The sequence below is a fragment of the Pongo abelii genome, chromosome 3 (genome assembly GCF_028885655.2).
Source record: "Pongo abelii isolate AG06213 chromosome 3, NHGRI_mPonAbe1-v2.0_pri, whole genome shotgun sequence".
NCBI lineage: Eukaryota > Metazoa > Chordata > Mammalia > Primates > Hominidae > Pongo > Pongo abelii.
This window is the reverse complement of record NC_071988.2, coordinates 48,466,979-48,490,194: the sequence shown is the minus strand read 5'-3', so window position 1 is coordinate 48,490,194 and position 23,216 is coordinate 48,466,979. Positions and strand designations below refer to the sequence as shown.

Sequence of the window (23,216 nt, the reverse complement as noted above, 5' to 3'; positions counted from 1 at the left end):
TTTGATAGTACAATAAGGTGACTATAGTCAATAATAACTTAATTGTATATTTTAAAATAAAGAATGTAATGGAATTGTTTGTAACCCAAAGGATAAATGCTTGAGGGGAGGGATATCCCATTCTCCAAAATGTGCTTATTTCACATTGCATGCCTTTATCAAAACATCCTATGCGCCCTAAAAATATATACACCTACTATGTACTGACAAAAAAAAAATTTTAAAATAATTTTTAAAATGGTAAAAACAGAAAAAAATCTAATGACTACCTAGTAAAGAAAGGAGAACCATCAACAGAGATTTCAAGAGGCATATTATATTTATCATGCTATCCTTTTTCTCACAGCTATTCATCTGTAATTAATTCTAGATGTCATCACTCCAAAACATGTTATTCCTTCATTCTTCTCAGGAAATGCCACCTCCCTTCATCCGGTTGCTCAAACCAAAAACATAGAAGTCTCCTTGATTCCTTCCTTCTCCTCACCCAACAACATCTACCCTCTCAGCCAATCCTATCAGTTCTACTTTCAAAATATATTCTAAGTCTATCCATTTATCTCCAACTCTACTTCCATTACACGAGCAAAGATCACCATCATCTCTCTATGAGACAGCGGAAGAAGCCTCAGAACTTATCTCCTTGCTTCCATTCTCATCCCCCTATAATCCATTTTTCACAGAGCAGCCAAATTGACATATATCATTTTTCTTCACTCTCCTGCTTGAGGCACTACAGTGGCTTCCATTGCAAGTTAAATAAAATCAGCATGAGAATGTAAATTAGTACAATCACAATGGAAAACAGTTTAGAGATTCCTTAAAGAACTAAAAGGAGAACTACCATTTGATCCAGCAATCCCACTACTGGGGATCTACCCAAAAGGAAAGAAGTCATTATGTTAAAAAGACACTTGGACACACGTTTACAGCAGCACAATTCACAATTGCAAAGATATGGAACCAACTTAAGTGCCCATCGACCAATGACTGGATAAAGAAAATGTAGTATATATGTACACCATGGAATACTACTCAGCCATGAAAAGGAACAAAATAATGTCGTTTGCAGCAACTTGGATGGGGCTGAATGCCGTTATTCTAAGTGAAGTAACTCGGGAATGGAAAACCAAATATCGTATGTTCTTACTTATAAGTGGGAGCTAAGCTATGAGGATGCAAAGGCATGAGTTGTACAATGAACTTTGGGGACTTGGAGGGATGAGTGGGAGGGGGTAAAGGATAAAAGACTACATCTTGGGGATGGCAGGAAAATGGCAAATAGGAGGCAAAACTAACTTGCAGCTCCCACTTCAACAGAGAGAGCAGCACATGGAGACCCACATCGTGAACTTTTGCTCCAAGAACTACCACAGGAACATGCCAAGAAAGCCAAGGGAATCCACAGACCCTTTGAAGGAAGTGGATTGTTGCTGCAGGGTCCATGGGACAGCCAAGGAACTATGAGTCAGCTTGCTTTCTCAGCTGGGAGGCTTGTAGCCTGGGGCAAGTTCCTAGCCCTGCTCACTGGCTGCCTGGGCATAAACTTAGTGCTGTTGTGGGGGCACAGTTGGAGTAAGACCAGCCTTTCGTGCTGTGGGTTGCATGAGAGCTGGGTGAGGCCTGTGGGCTGCTGGCTTTCTCCCACTTCCCTGGCAACCTGTGTGAGACAGCAGAGGCTGCGATAATTCTCCTGGAAACATAACTCCATTGGCCTAGGATCCACACACCCATCTCCCACAGCAGCTACAGCCAGCCCAGCCCAACGAGAGCCTGAGCTCAGACACACCTAACTCTGCCCCCACCTGATGGTCTTTCTCTACTGGCCCTGGTAGCTGAAGAAAAAGGACATAATTTTGTGGGAGTTCCATGGCCCCACCCACCACTTGATCCTGCCTGTACTACCACAGCTGATGTGCTCTTGAAAGTGCCACACCCTGGCTGGAGGCCAACAAAACCAGCACACTTAACAAAAATACAACCAAGGACCCTCACAGAGTACGCTTCACTCCTCTGCTACCTCTACTGGAGCAAGTGCTGGTATCCATGGTCAAGAGATTTGAAGATGGATCATATCATAGGACTCTTTGCAGATACTCCCAAGTACCAGCCCAGAGCCCAGTAGCTCTGCTGGGTAGCTAGGTCCAGAAGAGAAATAATCACTGCAGTTCAGCTCTCAGAAAGTCCCATCCCTGGGGAAAAGGGGAGAGCACCACATCAAGGGAGCATCCTGTGGGACAAAAGAATCTGAAGAGCAGCGCTTGAGTCCCAGATCTTCCCTCTGACATAGTCTACACAAATGAGAAGGAACCAGAAACACAATTCTATTAATACGGCAAAACAAGGACCTTTAACACCTCCAAAAGATCACACTAGCTCACCAGCAATGGATCCAAACCAAGATGAAATCACTGAATTGCCAGAAAAAGAATTCAGAAGGTTGACTATTAGGCCAATCAAGGAGGCACCAGCAAAGGTAAAGTCAGACTTAAAGAAATCAAAAAAAAAATGATACAGGATATGAACGGAAAAATCTCCAATGAAATAGGTAGGATAAATAAAAAACAATCACAACTTCTAGAAATGGACACTCTTAGAGAAGTGCAAAATGCACTGGAAAATCTCAGCAATAGAATTGAACAAATAGAAGAAAGAACTTCAAATGTTGAAGACAAGGCTTTCGAATTAACCCAATCTGACAAAGTCAAAGGAAAAAAAATTTAAAAGATAAACAAAGCCTCCAAGAAGTTCAGGATTATGTTAAATGACCAAACCTATGAATAATTAGTGTTCCCAAGGAAGAAGAAAAATCTAAAAGTTTGGAAACAGATTTGAGGGAATAATTGAGGAGAACTTCCCTAGCCTTGCTAGAGATCTAGACACCCAAATACAAGAAGCTCAAAAAGCACTTGGGAAATACATTGCAAAAAGATCACTACCTAGGCACATAGTCATCAGATTATCTAAAATCAAGACAAAAAAAAGAATCTTAAGAGGTATGAGGCAAAAACATCAGGTAACCTATAAAGAAAAACCTATCAGATTAATAGCAGATTTCTCAGCAAAAACCCTACAAGCTAGAATAGATTAGGGTCCTATCTTTAGCCTCCTTAAACCAAAAAATTTTCAGCCAAGAATTTTGTAGCCAGCAAGACTAAGCTTTCATAAATGAAGGAAAGATACAGTCTTTTACAGACAAACAAATGCTAATAGAATTTGCCACTACCAAGCCAGCACTACAAGAACTGCTAAAAGGAGCTCTAAATCTTGAAACAAATCCTCGAAATACACCAAAATGGAATCTCCATAAAGCATAAATCTCACAGAACCTAAAAAAACAACAACAAAATGAAAGAAAACCCAAGGTATTCAGGCAACAAATAGCACAATGAATAGAACAGTACCTCACGTCTCAATACTAACGTTAAATGTAAATGCCCTAAATGCTCCATTTGAAAGACATAGAATGCAGAACTGGTAAGAATTTACCAACCAAGTACCTGCTGTCTTCAAAAGACTCATCTGACACCTAAGGACTCACATAAACTTAAGGTAAAGGGGTGGAAAAGATATTCCATGCAAATGGACACCAAAAGTGAGCAGGAGTTGCTATTTTTATATCAGACAAAACAAACTTTAAAACAACAGCAGTTTAAAAAGACAAAGAAGGACATTATAAAATGATAAAAGGACTAGTCCAATAGGAAAATATCACAACCCTAAATATATGTGCACCTAACACTGGAACTCCCAAATTTATAAAACAATTACTATTAGACCTAAAAAATGAGATAGATAGCAGCACAGTAACAGTGGGGACTTCAGTACTGCACTGACAGCACTAGAGAGGTCATCAAGACAGAAAGTCAACAAAGAAACACTTAAACAATACCATAGAATAAATGGACTTAACAGATATTTACAGAACATTCTACCCAACAACTGTAGAATATACATTCTATTCATCAGCACATGCAACATTCTCCAAGATAGACCATATGATAGGCCATAAAACAAGTCTCAACAAATTTAAGAAAAAGAAATTATAGCAATTACTATCTCTCAGACCACAATGGAATAAAATTAGAAATCAACCAGGTGCAGTGGCTCATGCCTGTAATCCCAGCACTTTTGGAGGCCAAGGCTGGTGGATCATCTGAGGTCAGGAGTTCAAGACCAGCTGGACCAACATGGGGCAAAACCCCATCTCTACCAAAAATACAAAATTTAGCTGGACATGGTGGTGCATGCCTGTAATCCCAGCTACTTGGGAAGGTGAGGCAGGAGAATCACTTGAACCTGGGAGGTGGAGGTTGCAGTGAGCTGAGATTGTGCCATTGCACTCCAGCCTGGGTGACAAGAGAGAAACTCCATCTCAAAAAATAAAAATAAAAATTGGAAATCAACTTCAAAAGGAACCTTCAAAACCATGCAAATATATAGAAATTAAATAACCTTCTCTTGAATGATCATTGTGTCCACAATGACATCAAGATGGAAATTTTAAAATTCTTTGAACTGAATGATAGTAGTGACACAACCTATCAAAACCTCTGGGATACAGCAAAGGCAGTACTAAGAAGAAAGTTCATAGCATTAAATGCCTATATCAAAAAGTTTGAAACAACATAAATAGAGAACCTAAAGTCACACCTCAAGGAACTAGAGAAACAAGAACAAACCAAACCCAAACCCAGCAGAAGAAAAGAAATAACAAAATCAGAGCAGAATTAAATGAGATTGAAACAAACAAACAAAAATACAAAAGATAAATGAAACAAAAAGCTGGCTCTTCGAAAAGATATATAAAATTGATAGACTATTAGTGAGATAACCCAAGTAAAGAATCAGTTCAATTAGAAACAAAACAAATGATACTACAATGGATACCACAGAAATACAAAAGATCATTCAATGCTACCATGAACACCTCTATATACATAAACTAGAAAACTAGAGGAGACTGGTAAATTTCTGGAAATATACAGCCCTCCTAGATTAAACCAGGAAGAAATAGAAACTCTGAACAAATCAATGAAAAGTAGCAAGATTGAAATGGCAATTTAAAATTGCTAACAAAAAAAGTCCAGGAACAGACAGATTCACAGCTGAATTCTATCAGACATTCAAAGAAGAATTGGTACCGATCCTACTGACACTATTCCAAAAGATAGAGAAAGAGGGGATCCTTTCTAAATCATTCTATGAAGCCAGTATCACCCTAATACCAAAACTAGCAAAGGACATAACAAAAAAGAAAACTACAAACCAATATCTCTGATGAATATAGATGCAAAAATCCTCAACATAATACTAGCAAACTGAATCCACCAGCATATCAAAAAAGATAATCCACCATGATCAAGTGGGTTGCATATCAGGGATGCAGGGATGGTTTAACATCAGTAAGTCAATAAATGTGATACACCACATAAACAGAATTTAAAACAAAAATCACATGATCATCTCAATAGACACAGAAAAAGCAGTTGACAAAATCCAGCGTCCCTTTATGATTAAAACCCTTAGCAAAATCGGCATAGAAAGGTCACACCTTAAGGTAATAAAAGCCATTTATTATAAACCCACAGCCAACATTATACTGAATAAGGAAAAGTTGAAGTCATTTCCTTGAGACCTGGAACAAGACAAGGATGCCCATTTTCACCATTATATTCAACATAGTACTGAAAGTTCTAGCCAGCACACTGAACAAGAGAAAGAAACAAAGGGTATCAAATTGATAAAGAGGAAGTCAAATTGTCGCTGTTTGCAGATGACATAATGGTATACCTGGAAAACCCCAAAGACTCCACCAAAAAGCTCCTAGAACTGGTAAATTAATTCAGCGAAGTTTCAAGATACAAAATTAGTGTACACAAATTAATAGCCCTGCTATACACCAACTGTGATCAGTGATAATCAAATCAAGAATTCAGCCCTTTTAACAACAGCTGAAAAAATAAATAAAATAAAATATTTAGGAATATACTTAACCAAGGAGATGAAAGACCTCTACAAGGAAAATTACAAAACACTGCTGAAAGAAATCATAGATGACACAAACAAACGTGAACACATCCATGCTCATGGATGGGTAGAATCAATATTGTGAAAATAACCCTACTGCCAAAAGCAATCCACAAATTCAATGCAATTCCCATTAAAATACCACCATCACTCTTCACAGAACTGGAAAAAAAAATCCTAAAATTCATATGGAACAAAAAAAGAGTCTGCATAACCAAAGCAAGACTAAGTAAAAATAATAAATCAAAGGCATTACATACCCCAACTTCAAAATATACTATAAAGCCCTAGTCATGAAAACAGCATGGTACTGGTATAAAAACAGGCATATAGACCAATGGAACAGAGTACAGAACCCAGAAATAAAGCCAAATGATTACAGTCAACTGATCTTTGACATAGCAAACAAAAACATAAAGTGGAAAAGGACATTCTATTCAACAAATAGTGTTAGGATAATTGACAAGCCACATGTAGAAGAATAAAACTGGATCCTCATCTCTCACCTTATACAAAAATCAACTCAAGATGGATCAAAGACTTAGATCTAACACCTGAAACCATAAAAATTCTAGAATACGACACTGGAAAAACTCTTTTAAAATTGGCTTAGGCAAAGACTTCATGACCAAGAACCCAAAAACAAATGCAACAAAAACAAAGATAAATAGATGGAGCTTAATTAAACTAAAAACTTCCGCACAGCAAAAGAAATAATCAGCAGACTAAACAGACAGCTCACAAAGTAGGGGGAAATCTTTGCTATCTGTACATCTGACAAAGGACTAATATCCAGAAGCTACAAGGAACTCAAATCAGCAAGAAAAAAAATCCCATCAAAAGGTGGGCTAAGGACATGAATAGACAATTCTCAAAAGAAGATACACAAATGGCCAAAAATCATATGGAAAAATGCTCAACATCACTAATGATCAGGGAAATGCCTGATCCAAACCACAATGTGATACCACCTTACTCATGCAAGAATGGCCATAATCAAAAAATCAAAAACTAATAAATGTTGGCATGGATGTAGTAAAAAGGAACACTTTTACACTGTCTGTGGGAAGGTAAACTAGTACAACCACTATGGAAAACAGTGTGGAGATTCCTTAAAGAACTAAAAATAGATCTACAATTTGATCCAGCAATCACACTCCTGGGTATCTACCCAGAGGAAAAGAAGTCATAATATGAAAAAGACACTTACACATACATGTTTACAGCAGCACAATTTGACATTTCAAAAATATAGTACCAGCCCAAATGCCCATCAATCAACAAGTGGATAAAGAAAATATGATTTTTTATATACATATGTGTGTGTGTGTGTGTGTGTGTGTGTGTGTGTGTGTGTGTGTGTAATGGAATACTATTCAGCCATAAAAATGAATAAAATAATGGCATTTGCAACAACCTGGATGGAATTGGAGACCATTACCCTAAGTGAAGCGACTCGGGAATGGAAAACCAAACATTATATAGTCTTGCACATAAGTGAGAGCTAAGCTATGAGGATGCAAAGGTGCAAGAATGATACAATGAACTTTGGAGACTCAGGGGAAAGGGTGGGAGGGAGTGAGGAATAAAAGACTACAAACTGGGTACAGTTAAACTGCTCAGGTGATGAGTGCACCAAAATCTCAGAAATCACCACTAAATAACATATTCAAGTAACCAAACACCACCCGTTCCCCAAAAACCTATTGAAAAAAACGTGATCACAAAAAAAGACTACATATTGGGTACAGTGTACACTGCTTGGGTGACGGGTGCACTAAAATATCAGAAAACACCTCTGAAGAACTTATCCACATAACCAAAAGCCACCTGCCCAAAAACTATTGACAATGGCTAGGTGCAGTGGCTCACGCCTGTAATCCCAGCACTTTGGGAGTTCAAGGCGGGCAGATAACTTGAGGTCAGGAGTTTGAGACCAGCCTACCCATCATGGTGAAATCCCGTCTCTGCTAAAAATACAAAAATTAGCTGGGCATGGTGGTGTGCGCCTGTAATCCCAGCTGCTCCGGAGGCTGAGGCAAGAGAATCACTTGAACCCAGAAGGAAGAGGTTGCAGGGAACCGAGATCATGCCACTGCACCCCAGCCTGGGTGACAGAGTGAGACTCCATCTAAAACATTTAAAAAAAAAAAAACTATTGACATTAAAAATAATACTAATAATAAAATGAAAATAAATAAAAAATAAAAGCAGTACTTCTCACTGTGTTCTACAAGGCCCTGGTATGGCCCTCCCCAGCCTCTCCACATCATCTTCTACTACTCTTCACCGAGCTTCAGCCATGCCAGTCACCCTGATGTCCCTCAAACACACCAGGTGTGGTTCTCCCTCAGTCCTTTATATGTGTTCCTTCTGCCGACATCCCAGGCCTCACTTTTTTCTCAATTTGCAAATTTCATCTCAAATGTCACCTCCTCAGACAGCTTTCTCTAATCCCCCATACCCAGTTACCCTCCATTCTACAATCCTGTTTCCTTCATGGCAGCTTTATCTAAAATGAGACCATTTCTTTATTTGTTCTCTAAATACTATCATTCTCCCCTACTAGAATGCAAACTCTGGCAGGGCAGGTTCTTGTCCAACTTGTTTATATCTGTATCAGTGGCACCAGGTAATAAAGAAACATTCAGTAATCATTAGCCAAATGAATGAATGAGCAAATGACCAAAAGAACAGGTATTAAATCCAATTCAAATAACTCCTTCCAAAAAGAATTCCTGGATGACATTAGGTATCCTTTTCTGATGGACATTATGTTGCAATAATAATGACCGACAGTTAAAGGAGCATGTAATGATGGTCTACTATTATCTACTTATTAAGAAATAGTTACTTAGTTCTGAATACCTGGCAAGCACTCTGTAAGTTACTGGAAGTACAAAGACCAAGAAGAGAAACATGGTCTATGTTCTCAGTGTAGCTTTTTATTCAAAATGAAAAATGTTCCTGCTAGTACAGATTGCTAAAATTCAAAGTCAACCCTCAACAATTTATATTTTAACCAAAACTGTAACTCTGACTGCATTATGAAACACACTAGATTTTTTATCAGATCAGATAGAAAGCACAACATTCAATTACTTATTCTTATTTCTGCCCACTGTTCTAAAAGAGAAAAGGATATTAAAACATTTAAAACTGCAGATAGCAAGAGAGGAAAGAAAGAGACAAGAAAAGTTTTACTACCTGTCAAGGCATAAGCTACCCATAATGTGCAAAATCAAGAATTATCTGTAAGAGTTTTCCTAAAGAATCTCACATTGCTGTATTCAGCAATATCTACCAAGAAGTACAGAAAATCCAATATAAAATAGTTTCTTATTTTACAGTGACATGGTTTGAATCTGTGTCCCTACCAAATCTCATGTTGAATTGTAACCTCTAGTGTTGGAGTTGGGGCCTGGAGGTGACCAGATCATGGAGGTGGAATTCTTATGAATGGTTTAGCACCATACCCTCGGTACTGTTCTCTAATAAATAAATAGATAAATGATAAAACACCCCCTTTGGTGTTGTTGTAATAGTGAACAAGTGAGTTCTCATGAGATCTGGTTGTTTTAAAGTGAGTAGCACCTGCCAGGTGTGGTGGCTTATGCTTGTAATCCCAGCACTTTGGGAGGCAGGCAGATCACAAGGTCAGGAAATCAAGACCATCCTGGCCAACATGGTGAAACCCGTCTCTACTAAAATACAAAAAAAAAAAAAAAATTAGCTGGGCGTAGTGGCACACCACCTATAGTCCCAGCTACTCAGGAGGCTGAGGCAGGGGAATTGCTTGAACCCGGTAGGCAGAGGTTGCAGTGAGCCGAGATGGCACCACTGCACTCCAGCCGGGCGGCAGAGTGAGACTCCATCAAATTAAAAAAAAAAAAAAATGTGTAGCACCTACTCCCTCTCTCTCTTGTTCCTCCTCCACCACATAAGATAACTAGCTCCCTGTTTGCCTTTCACTATGATTGCAAGTTTCCTGAGGCCTCCCCAGAAGTAGAGCAGATACCTCCATGCTTCCTGTACAGCCTGTAGAACCGTGGGATAACTAAAATTCTTCTTTATAAATTACCCACTCAAGTATTTCTTTATGGCAGTGCAAGAACAAACTAATACACATAGTTTAGATATGTTAAATCATGAATGGCAGAAATAACTCCATAAAACAAAATCATCAACAATTTGCCTCTAGTGTATGGGCCTATCCTACTCCAAGAACCCAACTTCATAAAATAATCCCACTATCTTATCAGTCTGGCACATAAGGGTTAAGGAGATAGGGTCCAGGGCTCTGAAGTCATCAGATCCAGGTTCAATCAGAATGGTAAACTACAAATATATGCACATATATATACCATATAAAATTCTATTTCAAGGTTTTTAATTACTTACCACTTTGCCCAGTTTTCTCTCATAGGCTTTATGCCGTAGTCCTAATCCCAACAATCCCACACCAACAAGCAGCCACAGAACTAAACAGAAAAAAGAAATAATTGTTTTTTTTTTTTTAAGTAAATAAAATAAAATAAATTTGCTGACACTGACCTTCAGCACCTCGGCTCCAGAGCCATGGCGCCCTCCAGGAGGTTCTTCATGGGGGAACTGGAAGATGAATGGGTGGAAGAAGAGTCTTGGGGAGCTCATTGACACTGAATGCGACCAAGGTGCCAGCCGACACCGAGGTGGTTTGCTCTCCCCCCACCGCCTATATCGACTTCAGCCAGCAGAAGCTAGATCCCAAGATTGCTGTGCCTGGGCAGAACTGCTACAAAGTGACTAATGGGGACTTTACTGAGGAGATCAGCCCTGGCATAATCAAAGACTGCGGAGCTACGTGAGTGGTCCTGGGGCACTCAGAGAGAAGGCATGTCTTTGGGGAGTCAGACGAACTGATTGAGCAGAAAGTGGCCCATGCTCTGGCAGAGGGACTTGGAGTAATTGCCTGCATTGGGAAGAAGCTAGATGCAAGGGAAGCTGTCATCACTGAGAAGGTTGTTTTCAAGCAGACAAAGGTCATCACAGATAAGGTGAAGGGACTAAGCAGCCCAGAAGCCCAGTAACTGCCCCTCCCCTGCACATGCTTCTGATGGTGTCATCTGCCCTCTTTTGTGGCCTCGTCCAAACTGTACGTTCCTTTACTGTTTATATCTTCACCCTGTAATGGTTGAGACCAGGCCAATCCCTTCTCCACTTACTATAATGGTTGGAACTAAACATCACCAAGGTGGCTTCTCCTTGGCTGAGAGGTGGAAGGGGTGGAATTTGCTCCTGGGTCCCCTAGGCCCTAGTGAGGGCAGGAGATAAACCATCCTCTCCCTTCTAACACTGTGAGGCCAAGATCCTCCCATCAGAAGCCAGGAATGCTGCCCTCTTCCATGGTGCCCACTTCTGTGTGTGCTCTGTATGTGAACCACTCACATGGGAGGGAATAAACACATGGCACTAGGGAAAAAAAAAAAACTAAATTTATTTTAAAATAACAACGTTTATAAAATTATTGAATTTATTGGCCAATGATTTTGTGCAAAGGGGAAATGTGTAGTTCTTGGGTTAATTTTCATGTGTGACATGTGTACATCGACCACTCTTTAAACCCAGATTTCAGGAATTTTCCCTAAAAATGTTCCAAGGACCATGAGCTTAAAGTAAAAATAAGTCATAAAACACACAAGAAAACAAGTTCCCATGAGCAGGAAACAAAGAAAAAAACACCCTGCAGAATCAAGCCCACAAAGAGACAGATGTTGGAACTCCCTGAATCAGAATATAAAACAAGTATGCTTATTATATTTACAAAAATAAAAGAGGGTATTCAAAAGTATGACTAGCGAACATGAGACTAAAATAAATAATCAGAAAATTTTGAAAAGAAATCAAATAGAGTTCTAGAAATAAAAAGATAATTATAATAATTGAAATTAGAAACTCAAAGACAATCAAATTAGACAAAGCTGTATAGAGAATTAGTTCAAGGGGCAGCCCAAAACATAGAGGTAGAAAATATGAAAGAGGTTAACAGCAATGGAAAACAAAATAAGAAAATCCAACACATATCTAATTGCAGTCAAAAAGAAAGAGAAAGAATGGGAAAGAAGCAATATTTGCAGAAATAATGTTGAGAATTTTCCAGAAATAATAAAAGACATGACTCTTCAGATTCATAAAGCCTGAAGACTACCAAGCAAGATGGAGGAAAAAATCTGCATCCAGATATATCACAGTGAAACTACAGAGCACCAAAACAAAGAAAAATCTTAAGAGCTGCCAAAGAGAAAAGACAGATTATTTTCAAAGGAAAAACAATTACACTGACAGCTGACTTCTCAACAGCAGAAGACAGGAGAATAATATCTTCAATGTGCTGAGAGAAAAACAACCAACTACTAAAAGAATAGATATTGAAAGTATAATTTCCAAACTAGAAAGAGGAGTGGGGAGGAGGGGCATAAGGAAAAAAAACCCTAATCAATGAAAAAAAATCAAAAAGAAAAAGGAAAAAACATACCTAGAAAAAGTGAAAAATGAAAAAGAAAAGTAAGATGATCAAATTAAATAAATATACATTCAGAAATCATGGTAAAAATAGATTAAACCCTTAAAAGACAAAAATTGACATTCTGGAAAATGCAAAACAATGAAAACAGTAAAACATTAGTGGTTGCCAGGGGTTTGGAGGAGGAATAGATGATTAGGTGGGGCACAGGAGGTGTTTAGGGCAGAGAAAGTATTCTGTATGATACTGCACTGAGGGATCCATGTAATTATACATTTGTCAAAACCCCTAAACTGTACAAAACTAAAAGTGAACCCTAATGTAAACTATGGCCTTTGGGTGACAATGATGTATCAATGTAGGTTCATTTATTATGTATGGACATTATTATGTATGAATATTATTATGTATGAACATTATTATGTATGAACAAATGTATCATTCTGGTGAGTAATTTTGATAGTGGGGGGTGCTATCTAGTTTATTTATGCAAATAAACTAGAAAATCTAGAAGACATTGATAAATTCCTGTACACATACACCCTCCCAAGACTAAACTAGGAAGAAGTTGAATCTCTGAATAGACCAATAACAGGCTCTAAAATTGAGGCAATAATTAATAGCCTACCAACCAAAAAAAAGCCCAGGACCAGAAGGATTCACAGCCGAATTCTACCATAGGTACAAAGAGGAGCTGGTAACATTCCTTCTAAAATTATTCCAATCAATAGAAAGAGGGAATCCTCCCTAACTCATTTTATGAGACCAGCATCATCCTGATACCAAGGCTTGGCAGACACACAACAAAAAAAGAGAATTTTAAACCAATATCCCTGATGTACATTACTGCAAAATTCCTCAATAAAATACTGGCAAACTGAATCAAGCAGCACATCAAAAAGCTTATCCACCAAGATCAATTTAGCTTCATCCCTGGGATGCAAGGTGGGTTCAATATATGCAAACCAATAAACATAATCCATCACATAAACAGAACCAAAGACAAAAACCACATGATTATCTCAACAGATGCAGAAAAGGCCTTTGACAAAATTCAACAGTGCTTCATGCTAAAAACCCTCAGTAAACTAGGTATTAATAGAACATATCTCAAAATAATAAGAGCTCTTTATGACAAACCTACAGTCAATATCACACTGAATGGGCAAAAACTGGAAACATTCCCTTTGAAAACCAGCACAAGACAAGTATGCCCTCTCTCACCACTCCTATTCAACATAGTGTTGGAAGTTCTGGCCAGGGCAATCAGGCAAGAGAAAGAATAAAGGGTATTCAATTAGGAAAAGAGGAAGTCAAATTGTCCCTCTTTGCAGATGACATGATTGTATATTTAGAAAACTCCATCATTTCAGCCCAAAATCTCCTTAAGCTGATAAGCAACTTCAGCAAAGTCTCAGGATACAAAATCAGTGTGCAAAAATCCCAAGCATTCCTATACACCAATAACAGACAAACAGAGAGCCAAATCATGAGTGAACTTCCATTCACAATTGCTACAAAGAGAATAAAATACCTAGGAATCCAACTTAAAAGAGATGTGAAGGACCTCTTCAAGGAGAACTACAAACCACTGCTCAATGAAATAAAACAGGACACAAACAAATGGAAGAATATTCCATGCTCATGGATAGGAAGAATCAATATCATGAAAATCGCCATACTGCTCAAGGTTATTTATAGATTCAATGCCATCCCCTCAAGCTACCAATGACTTTCTTCACAGAATTGGAAAAAACTACTTTAAAGTTCATATAGAACCAAAAAAGAGCGCACATAGCCAAGACAATCCTAAGCAAAAAGAACAAAGCTGGAGGCATCAGGCTACCTGACTTCAAACCACACTACAAGGCTACAGTAACCAAAACAGCATGGTACTCATACCAAAACAGATATATAGGCCAATGGAACAGAACAGAGGCCTCAGAAATAACACCTCACATCTGCAACCATCTGATCTTTGACAAACCTGACAAAAACAAGAAATGAGGAAAGGGTTCCCTATTTAATAAATGGTGCTGGGAAAACTGGCTAGCCATAAGTAGAAAGCTGAAACTGGATTTCTTCCTTGCACCTTGTACAAAAATTAATTCAGGATGGATTAAAGACTTAAATATTAGACCTAAAACCATAAAAGCGCTAGGACATAGGCATAGACAAAGACTTCATGACTAAAACACCAAAGCAACAAAAGCCAAAATTGACAAATGGGATCTAATTAAACTAAAGAGCTTCAGCACAGCAAAAGAAACCACCATCAGAATGAAAAGGCAACCTACAGAATGGCACAAAATTTTTGCAATCTATCCATCTGACAAAGGGCTAATATCCAGAATCTACAAAGAACTTAAACAAATTTACAAGAAAAAAACAACCCCATCAAAAAGTGGGCAAAGGATATGAACAGACACTTCTCCAAAGAAGACATTTATGCAGCCAACAGACACATGAAAAAATGCTCATCATCACTGGGCATCAGAGAAATGCAAATCAAAACCACAGTGAGATACCATCTCACACCAGTTAGAAAGGCAATCATTAAAAACTCAGGAAACAACAGATGCTGGAGAGGATATGGAGAAATAGGAATGCTTTTATACTGTTGGTGGGAGTGTAAATAAGTTCAACCATTGTGGAAGACAGTGTGGTGATTCCTCAAGGATCTAGAACTAGAAATACCATTTGACCCAGCCATCCCATTACTGGGTATATACCCAAAGGATTACAAATCATGCTACTATAAAGACACATGCACACATATGTTTATTGCGGCACTATTCACAATAGCAAAGACTTGGAACAAACCCAAATGTCCATCAGTGATAGAGTGGATTAAGAAAATGTGGTGGGAGGAGGAGCCAAATGGCCGAATAGAAACAGCTCCAGTCTACAGCTCCCAGCGTGAGCGACGCAGAAGACGGGTGATTTCTGCATTTCCATCTGAGGTACCGTGTTCATCTCACTAGGGAGTGCCAGACAGTGGGCGCAGGTCAGTGGGTGAGCGCACCATGTGCCAGCCGAAGCAGGGGCCAGGCATTGCTTCACTCGGGAAGCGCAAGGGGTCAGGGAGTTCCCTTTCCAGGGGTGACAGAAGGCACCTGGAAAATCGGGCCACTCCCACCCGAATACTGTGCTTTTCCAACGGGCTTAGGAAACGGTGCCCCAGGAGATTATAGCCCACACCTGGCTCAGAGGGTCCTATGCCCACGGAGTCTTGTTGATTGCTAGCACAGCAGTCTGAGATCAAACAGCAAGTCGGCAGCGAGGCTGGGGGAGGGGCGCCTGCCATTGCCCAGGCTCGCTTAGGTAAACACAGCAGCCGGGAAGCTTGAACTGGGTGGAGCCCACCACAGCTCAAGGAGGCCTGCCTGCCTCTATAGGCTCCACCTCTGGGGGCAGGGCACAGACAAACAGAAAGACAGCAGTAATCTCTGCAGACTTAAATGTCCCTGTCTGACAGCTTTGAGGAGAGCAGTGGTTCTCCCAGCACGCAGCTGGAGATCTGAGAACAGGCAGACTGCCTCCTCAAGTGGGTCCCTGACCCCTGACCCCCAAGCAGCCTAACTGGGTGGCAACCCCCAGCAGGGGCAGACTGACACCTCACACGGCCGGCCAGGTACTCCAACAGACCTGCAGCTGAGGGTCCTGTCTGTTAGAAGGAAAACTAACAGAAAGGACATCCACACCAAAAACCCATCTGTACATCACCATCATCAAAGACAAAAAGTAGATAAAACCACAAAGATGGGGAAAAAACAGAGCAGAAAAACTGGAAACTCTAAAAAGCAGAGTACCTCTCCTCCTCCAAAGGAACACAGTTCCTCACCAGCAACGGAGCAAAGCTGGACGGAGAATGACTTTGACGAGCTGAGAGAAGAAGGCTTCAGACGATCAAATTACTCCGAGCTACGGGAGGATATTCAAACCAAAGGCAAAGAAGTTGAAAACTTTGAAAAAAATTTAGAAGAATGTATAACTAGAATAACCAATACAGAGAAGTGCTTAAAGGAGCTGATGGAGCTGAAAACCAAGGCTCGAGAACTACGTGAAGAATGCAGAAGCCTCAGGAGCCGATGCGATCAAATGGAAGAAAGGGTATCAGCCCTGGAAGATGAAATGAATGAAATGAAGTGAGAAGGGAAGTTTAGAGAAAAAAGAATAAAAAGAAACCAGCAAAGCCTCCAAGAAATGTGGGACTATGTGAAAAGACCAAATCAACGTCTGATTGGTGTACCTGAAAGTGACGGGGAGAATGGAAACAAGTTGGAAAACACTCTGCAGGATATTATCCAGGAGAACTTCCCCAATCTAGCAAGGCAGGCCAACATTCAGATTCAGGAAATACAGAGAACGCCACAAAGATACTCCTCGAGAAGAGCAACTCCAAGACACATCATTGTCAGATTCACCAAAGTTGAAATGAAGGAAAAAATGTTAAGGGCAGCCAGAGAGAAAGGTCGGGTTACCATCAAAGGGAAGCCCATCAGACTAACAGCGGATCTCTCGGCAGAAACCCTACAAGCCAGAGGAGAGTGGGGGCCAATATTCGACATTCTTAAAAAAAACAATTTTCAACCCAGAATTTCATATCCAGCCAAACTGAGCTTCATAAGTGAAGGAGAAATAAAATACTTTACAGACAAGCAAATGCTGAGAGATTTTGTCACCACCAGGCCTGCCCTAAAAGAGCTCCTGAAGGAAGCGCTAAACATGGAAAGGTACAACCGGTACCAGCCGCTGCAAAATCATGCCAAAATGTAAAGACCATCGAGACTAGGAAAAGACTGCATCAACTAACGAGCCAAATAACCAGCTAACATCATAATGACAGGATCCAATTCACACATAACAATATTAACTTTAAATGTAAATGGACTAAATGCTCCAATTAAAAGGCACAGACTGGAAAATTGGATAAAGAGTCAAGACCCATCAGTGTGCTGTATTCAGGAAACCCATCTCACGTGCAGAGACACACATAGGCTCAAAATAAAAGGATGGAGGAAGATCTACCAAGCAAATGGAAGACAAAAAAAGGCAGGGGTTGCAATCCTAGTCTCTGATAAAACAGACTTTAAACCAACAAAGATCAAAAGAGACAAAGAAGGCCATTACATAATGGTAAAGGGATTAATTCAACAAGAAGAGCTAACTATCCTAAATATATATGCACCCAATACAGGAGCACCCAGATTCATAAAGCAAGTCCTGAGTGACCTACAAAGAGACTTAGACTCCCACACATTAATAATGGGAGACTTTAACACCCCACTGTCAACATTAGACAGATCAACCAGACAGAAAGTCAACAAGGATACCCAGGAATTGAACTCAGCTCTGCACCAAGCGGACCTAATAGACATCTACAGAACTCTCCACCCCAAATCAACAGAATATACATTTTTTTCAGCACCACACCACACCTATTCCAAAATTGACCATATACTTGGAAGTAAAGCTCTCCTCAATAAATGTAAAAGAACAGAAATTATAATAAACTATCTCTCAGATCACAGTGCAATCAAGCTAGAACTCAGGATTAAGAATCTCACTCAAAACTACTCAACTATATGGAAACTGAACAACCTGCTCCTGACTGACTACTGGGTACATAACGAAAGGAAGGCAAAAATAAAGATGTTCTTTGAAACCAATGAGAACCAAGACACAACATACCAGAATCTCTGGGATGCATTCAAAGCAGTGTGTAGAGGGAAATTTATAGCACTAAATGCCCACAAGAGAAAGCAGGAAAGATCCAAAATTGACACCCTAACATCACAATTAAAAGAACTAGAAAAGCAAGAGCAAACACATTCAAAAGCTAGCAGAAGGCAAGAAATAACTAAAATCAGAGCAGAACTGAAGGAAATAGAGACACAAAAAACCCTTCAAAAAATAAATGAATCCAGGAGCTGGTTTTTTGAAAGGATCAACAAAATTGATAGACCGCTAGCAAGATTAATAAAGAAAAAAAGAGAGAAGAATCAAACAGATGCAATAAAAAATGATAAAGGGGATATCACCACCGATCCCACAGAAATACAAACTACCATCAGAGAATACTAAACACCTCTACGCAAATAAACTAGAAAATCTAGAAGAAATGGATAAATTCCTCAACACATACACCCTCCCAAGACTAAACCAGGAAGAAGTTGAATCTCTGAATAGACCAATAACAGCAGCTGAAATTGTGACAATAATCAATAGCTTACCAACCAAAAAAAGTCCAGGACCAGATGGGTTCACAGCCGAATTCTACCAGAGGTACAAGGAGGAGCTGGTACCATTCCTTCTGAAACTATTCCAATCAATAGAAAAAGAGGGAATCCTCCCTAACTCATTTTATGAGGCCAGCATCATCCTGATACCAAAGCCTGGCAGAGACACAACAAAAAAAGAGAATTTTAGACCAATATCCTTGATGAACATTGACGCAAAAATCCTCAATAAAATACTGGCAAACAGAATCCAGCAGCACATCAAAAAGCTTATCCACCATGATCAAGTGGGCTTCATCCCTGGGATGCAAGGCTGGTTCAATATATGCAAATCAATAAATGTAATCCAGCATATAAACAGAACCAAAGACAAAAACCACATGATTATCTCAATAGATGCAGAAAAGGCCTTTGACAAAATTCAACAACCCTTCATGCTAAAAACTCTCAATAAATTAGGTATTGATGGGACGTATCTCAAAATAATAAGAGCTATCTATGACAAACCCACAGCCAATATCACACTGAATGGGCAAAAACTGGAAGCATTCCCTTTGAAAACTGGCACAAGACAGGGATGCCCTCTCTCACCACTTCTATTCAACATAGTGTTGGAAGTTCTGGCCAGGGCAATTAGGCAGGAGAAGGAAATAGAGGGTATTCAATTAGGAAAAGAGGAAGTCAAATTGTCCCTGTTTGCAGATGACATGATTGTATATCTAGAAAACCCCATTGTCTCAGCCCAAACTCTCCTTAAGCTGATAGGCAACTTCAGCAAAGTCTCAGGATACAAAATCAATGTGCAAAAATCACAAGCATTCTTATACACCAATAACAGACAAACAGAGAGCCAAATCATGAGTGAACTCCCATTCACAATTGCTTCAAAGAGAATAAAATACCTAGGAATCCAACTTACAAGGGATGTGAAGGACCTCTTCAAGGAGAACTACAAACCACTGCTCAAGGAAATAAAAGAGCATACAAACAAATGGAAGAACATTCCATGCTCATGGGTAGGAAGAATCAATATCATGAAAATGGCCATCCTTCCCAAGGTAATTTACAGATTTAATGCCATCCCCATCAAGCTACCAATGACTTTCTTCACAGAATTGGAAAAAACTACTTTCAAGTTCATATGGAATCAAAGAAGAGCCCGTATCGCCAAGTCAATCCTAAGCCAAAAGAACAAAGCTGGAGGCATCACACTACCTGACTTCAAACTATACTACAAGGCTACAGTAACCAAAACAGCATGGTACTGATACCAAAGCAAAGATATAGATCAATGGAACAGAACAGAGCCATCAGAAATAATGCCACATATCTACAACTATCTGATCTTTGATAAACCTGAGAAAAACAAGAAATGGGGAAAGGATTCCCTATTTAATAAATGGTGCTGGGAAAACTGGCTAGCCATATGTAGGAAGCTGAAACTGGATCCCTGCCTTACACCTTATACAAAAATCAATTCAAGATGGATTAAAGACTTAAATGTTAGACCTAAAACCATAAAAACCCTAGAAGAAAACCTAGGCATTACCATTCAGGACATAGGCATGGGCAAGGACTTCATGTCTAAAACACCAAAAGCAATGGCAACAAAAGCCAAAATTGACAAATGGGATCTAATTAAACTAAAGAGCTTCTGCACAGCAAAAGAAACTACCATCAGAGTGAACAGGCAACCTACAAAATGGGAGAAAATTTTTGCAACCTACTCATCTGACAAAGGGCTAATATCCAGAATCTACAATGAACTCCAACAAATTTACAAGAAAAAAACAAACAACCCCATCAAAAAGTGGGCAAAGGACGTGAACAGACACTTCTCAAAAGAAGACATTTATGCAGCCAAAAGACACATGAACAAATGCTCACCATCACTGACCATCAGAGAAATGCAAATCAAAACCACAATGAGATACCATCTTACACCAGTTAGAATGGCAATCATTAAAAAGTCAGGAAACAACAGGTGCTGGAGAGGATGTGGAGAAATAGGAACACTTTTACACTGTTGGTGGGACTGTAAACTAGTTCAACCCTTGTGGAAGTCAGTGTGGCGATTCCTCAGGGATCTAGAACTAGAAATTCCATTTGACCCAGCCATCCCATTACTGGGTATATACCCAAAGGACTATAAATCATGCTGCTATAAAGACACATGCACACGTATGTTTATTGCAGCATTATTCACAATAGCAAAGACTTGGAACCAACCCAAATGTCCAACAATGATAGACTGGATTAAGAAAATGTGGCACATATACACCATGGAATACTATGCAGCCATAAAAAATGATGAGTTCATGTCCTTTGTAGGGACATGGATGAAATTGGAAATCATCATTCTCAGTAAACTATCACAAGAACAAAAAACCAAACACCGCATATTCTCACTCATAGGTGGGAATTGAACAATGAGAAGGGGAACATCACACTGTGGGGACTGTTGTGGGGTGGGTGGAGTGGGGAGGGATAGCATTGGGAGATATACCTAATGCTAGATGACGAGTTAGTGGGTGCAGCGCACCAGCATGGCACATGTATACATATGTAACTTACCTGCACATTGCGCACATGTACCATAAAACCTAAAGTATAATATTAATAATAATAATTAAAAAAAAGAAAATGTGGCACATATACACCATGGAATACTATGCAGCCATAAAAAATGAGTTCATGTCCTTTGCAGGGGCATGAATGAAATTGGAAATCATCATTCTCAGTAAACTATCGCAAGGACAACAAACCAAACACCACATGTTCTCACTCATAGGTGGGAATTGAACAATGAGAACACACGGACACAGGGTGGGGAACATCACACACCGGGGCCTCCTGTGGGGTGGGGGGAGGGGGGAGGGATAGCATTAGGAGAAATACCTAATGTAAATGACGAGTTGATGGGTCCAGCAAACCAACATGGCACATGTATACCTATGTAACAAACCTGCACATTGTGCACATGTACCCTAGAACTTAAAGTATAATTTTTTTAAAAAACTAGAGAAGATAGCTGTTAACAACATGGCAAAATGTTGAGAATTGCTGAAACTGGATGAAGGATACATGAGGGATCATTATACTCTTTAATTTCATACGTTTAGAATTTTATATAATTACTTTTTTTAAGAATGTAAAACTATACTTACAAAGTTTCATGTATTTTTCACTCTTTCTGAAAAGCACTTTAGAACTGTTTTTTGTTTGAAGAAGCAAGTCAAAGTTTTTCTTAGGACCAAATAGCATATTCAGCCCAATAATTAACATCATTGTCCCTTTTATAAGAGAAAGAAAGAATATGTTATAGTCTGATCCAAAAACCCTTCCAATGTTGTATTACAGCAGCTGAGAGTTCTTTTAAAGGAACATACCCTGGAAATTCATGTACTGATTTAATTTATCTCAGAACCTAAACAATTACTCTAGTAGTGCTTTTGATAACTGGAAAATATCAGGTAGGGTTCTAGGAATCATGCTTTAAATGACAGGACCCCAGCCTTTTCCCGATGCATATTTCTTTGAATTTCTTGAGTATTTCCTAGTTGTTAGGTTGCTGAATGTGTTCTTGACTGACTGTTGATTGGGCAGGGGACAGTGAAGCCTTCTGAGCTCCCATAGGGATGCAATAAGAGCCCTTCTGTGCACCAGGTTGAGGATCACGATGGAGCATCTGTAGGCTCTTAATATGGCAGTGCTTGTAATAATTCTGCCCCAGGATGTGAGTTTTCTGGGCACAGAGGCCTCACAGAGGATGCATGCTGGAACTCACAGTGTGCCAACAGGCCAGCCAATAAAGTGGAGCTAAATTGGGATGCGCAACAAACTAGCTTACACTTAAAGTTTACTTACTTTACCTAAAACCATACACACTAAGAATGGAAACAGAGATATGCTGCCATATGGAAATTAAGAAATTAAGGCATTTAAGAAATGTCAAGTAAAAGTCAGAAGCCAAGCAAAAACAGCGGTGTCCAATTTTCCAGGAAATAGCAGAAGGAATCCAGAAAATATAACTAAATTCTGATACAATAAATATTATTTTCAACTCAGTTGTATTAAAAGCCACTCTGAATATTACCAACATTTCTCGGCTTTTGTGGCCTCATCGAATAACATCACTCTTATTTTTCTTTAAAGTTCTTAGTTGTATGAAGCTGTAGTTATGCACTGTTTCTACAATCCCATAAGTAATGAGAAGAAACTAAAAAAAAAACTCATCGTTCATAAAATTCTAAAAAAACAAACTTATGCATGGAATAGCTCTTACTTTCATTTGTTTTCTTCTCATGGCAGATCCCTAAGCAAGCTGGTATAAGAAAAAAAGCAGGGCATTGGAAAAGAAAACAAAGCAGGAGAGAGTACACACACCTGGAAGAAATCAGAAGAAATACAAAGTTTGGAAAGCCAAGGTTACCACGGAGAAA

General features: G+C 39.3%; 1 protein-coding gene and 1 pseudogene across 1 annotated transcript in view; one reads left to right on the top strand and one right to left on the bottom strand.

The window, feature by feature from the left end:
* CWH43 (cell wall biogenesis 43 C-terminal homolog) overlaps positions 1–23,216 on the bottom strand; it is an 86,298-nt gene that overhangs the window by 45,543 nt on the left and 17,539 nt on the right. The window contains exons 7-8 of the mRNA XM_024246325.2: positions 21,942–22,067; positions 10,432–10,511 (exon numbers count right to left, since the gene is read on the bottom strand). Of these exons, the coding sequence (XP_024102093.2) occupies positions 10,432–10,511; positions 21,942–22,067 (206 nt within the window). The remainder of the gene's footprint in view (positions 1–10,431; positions 10,512–21,941; positions 22,068–23,216) is intronic.
* LOC103890408 (triosephosphate isomerase-like) lies at positions 10,591–11,832 on the top strand (annotated as a pseudogene).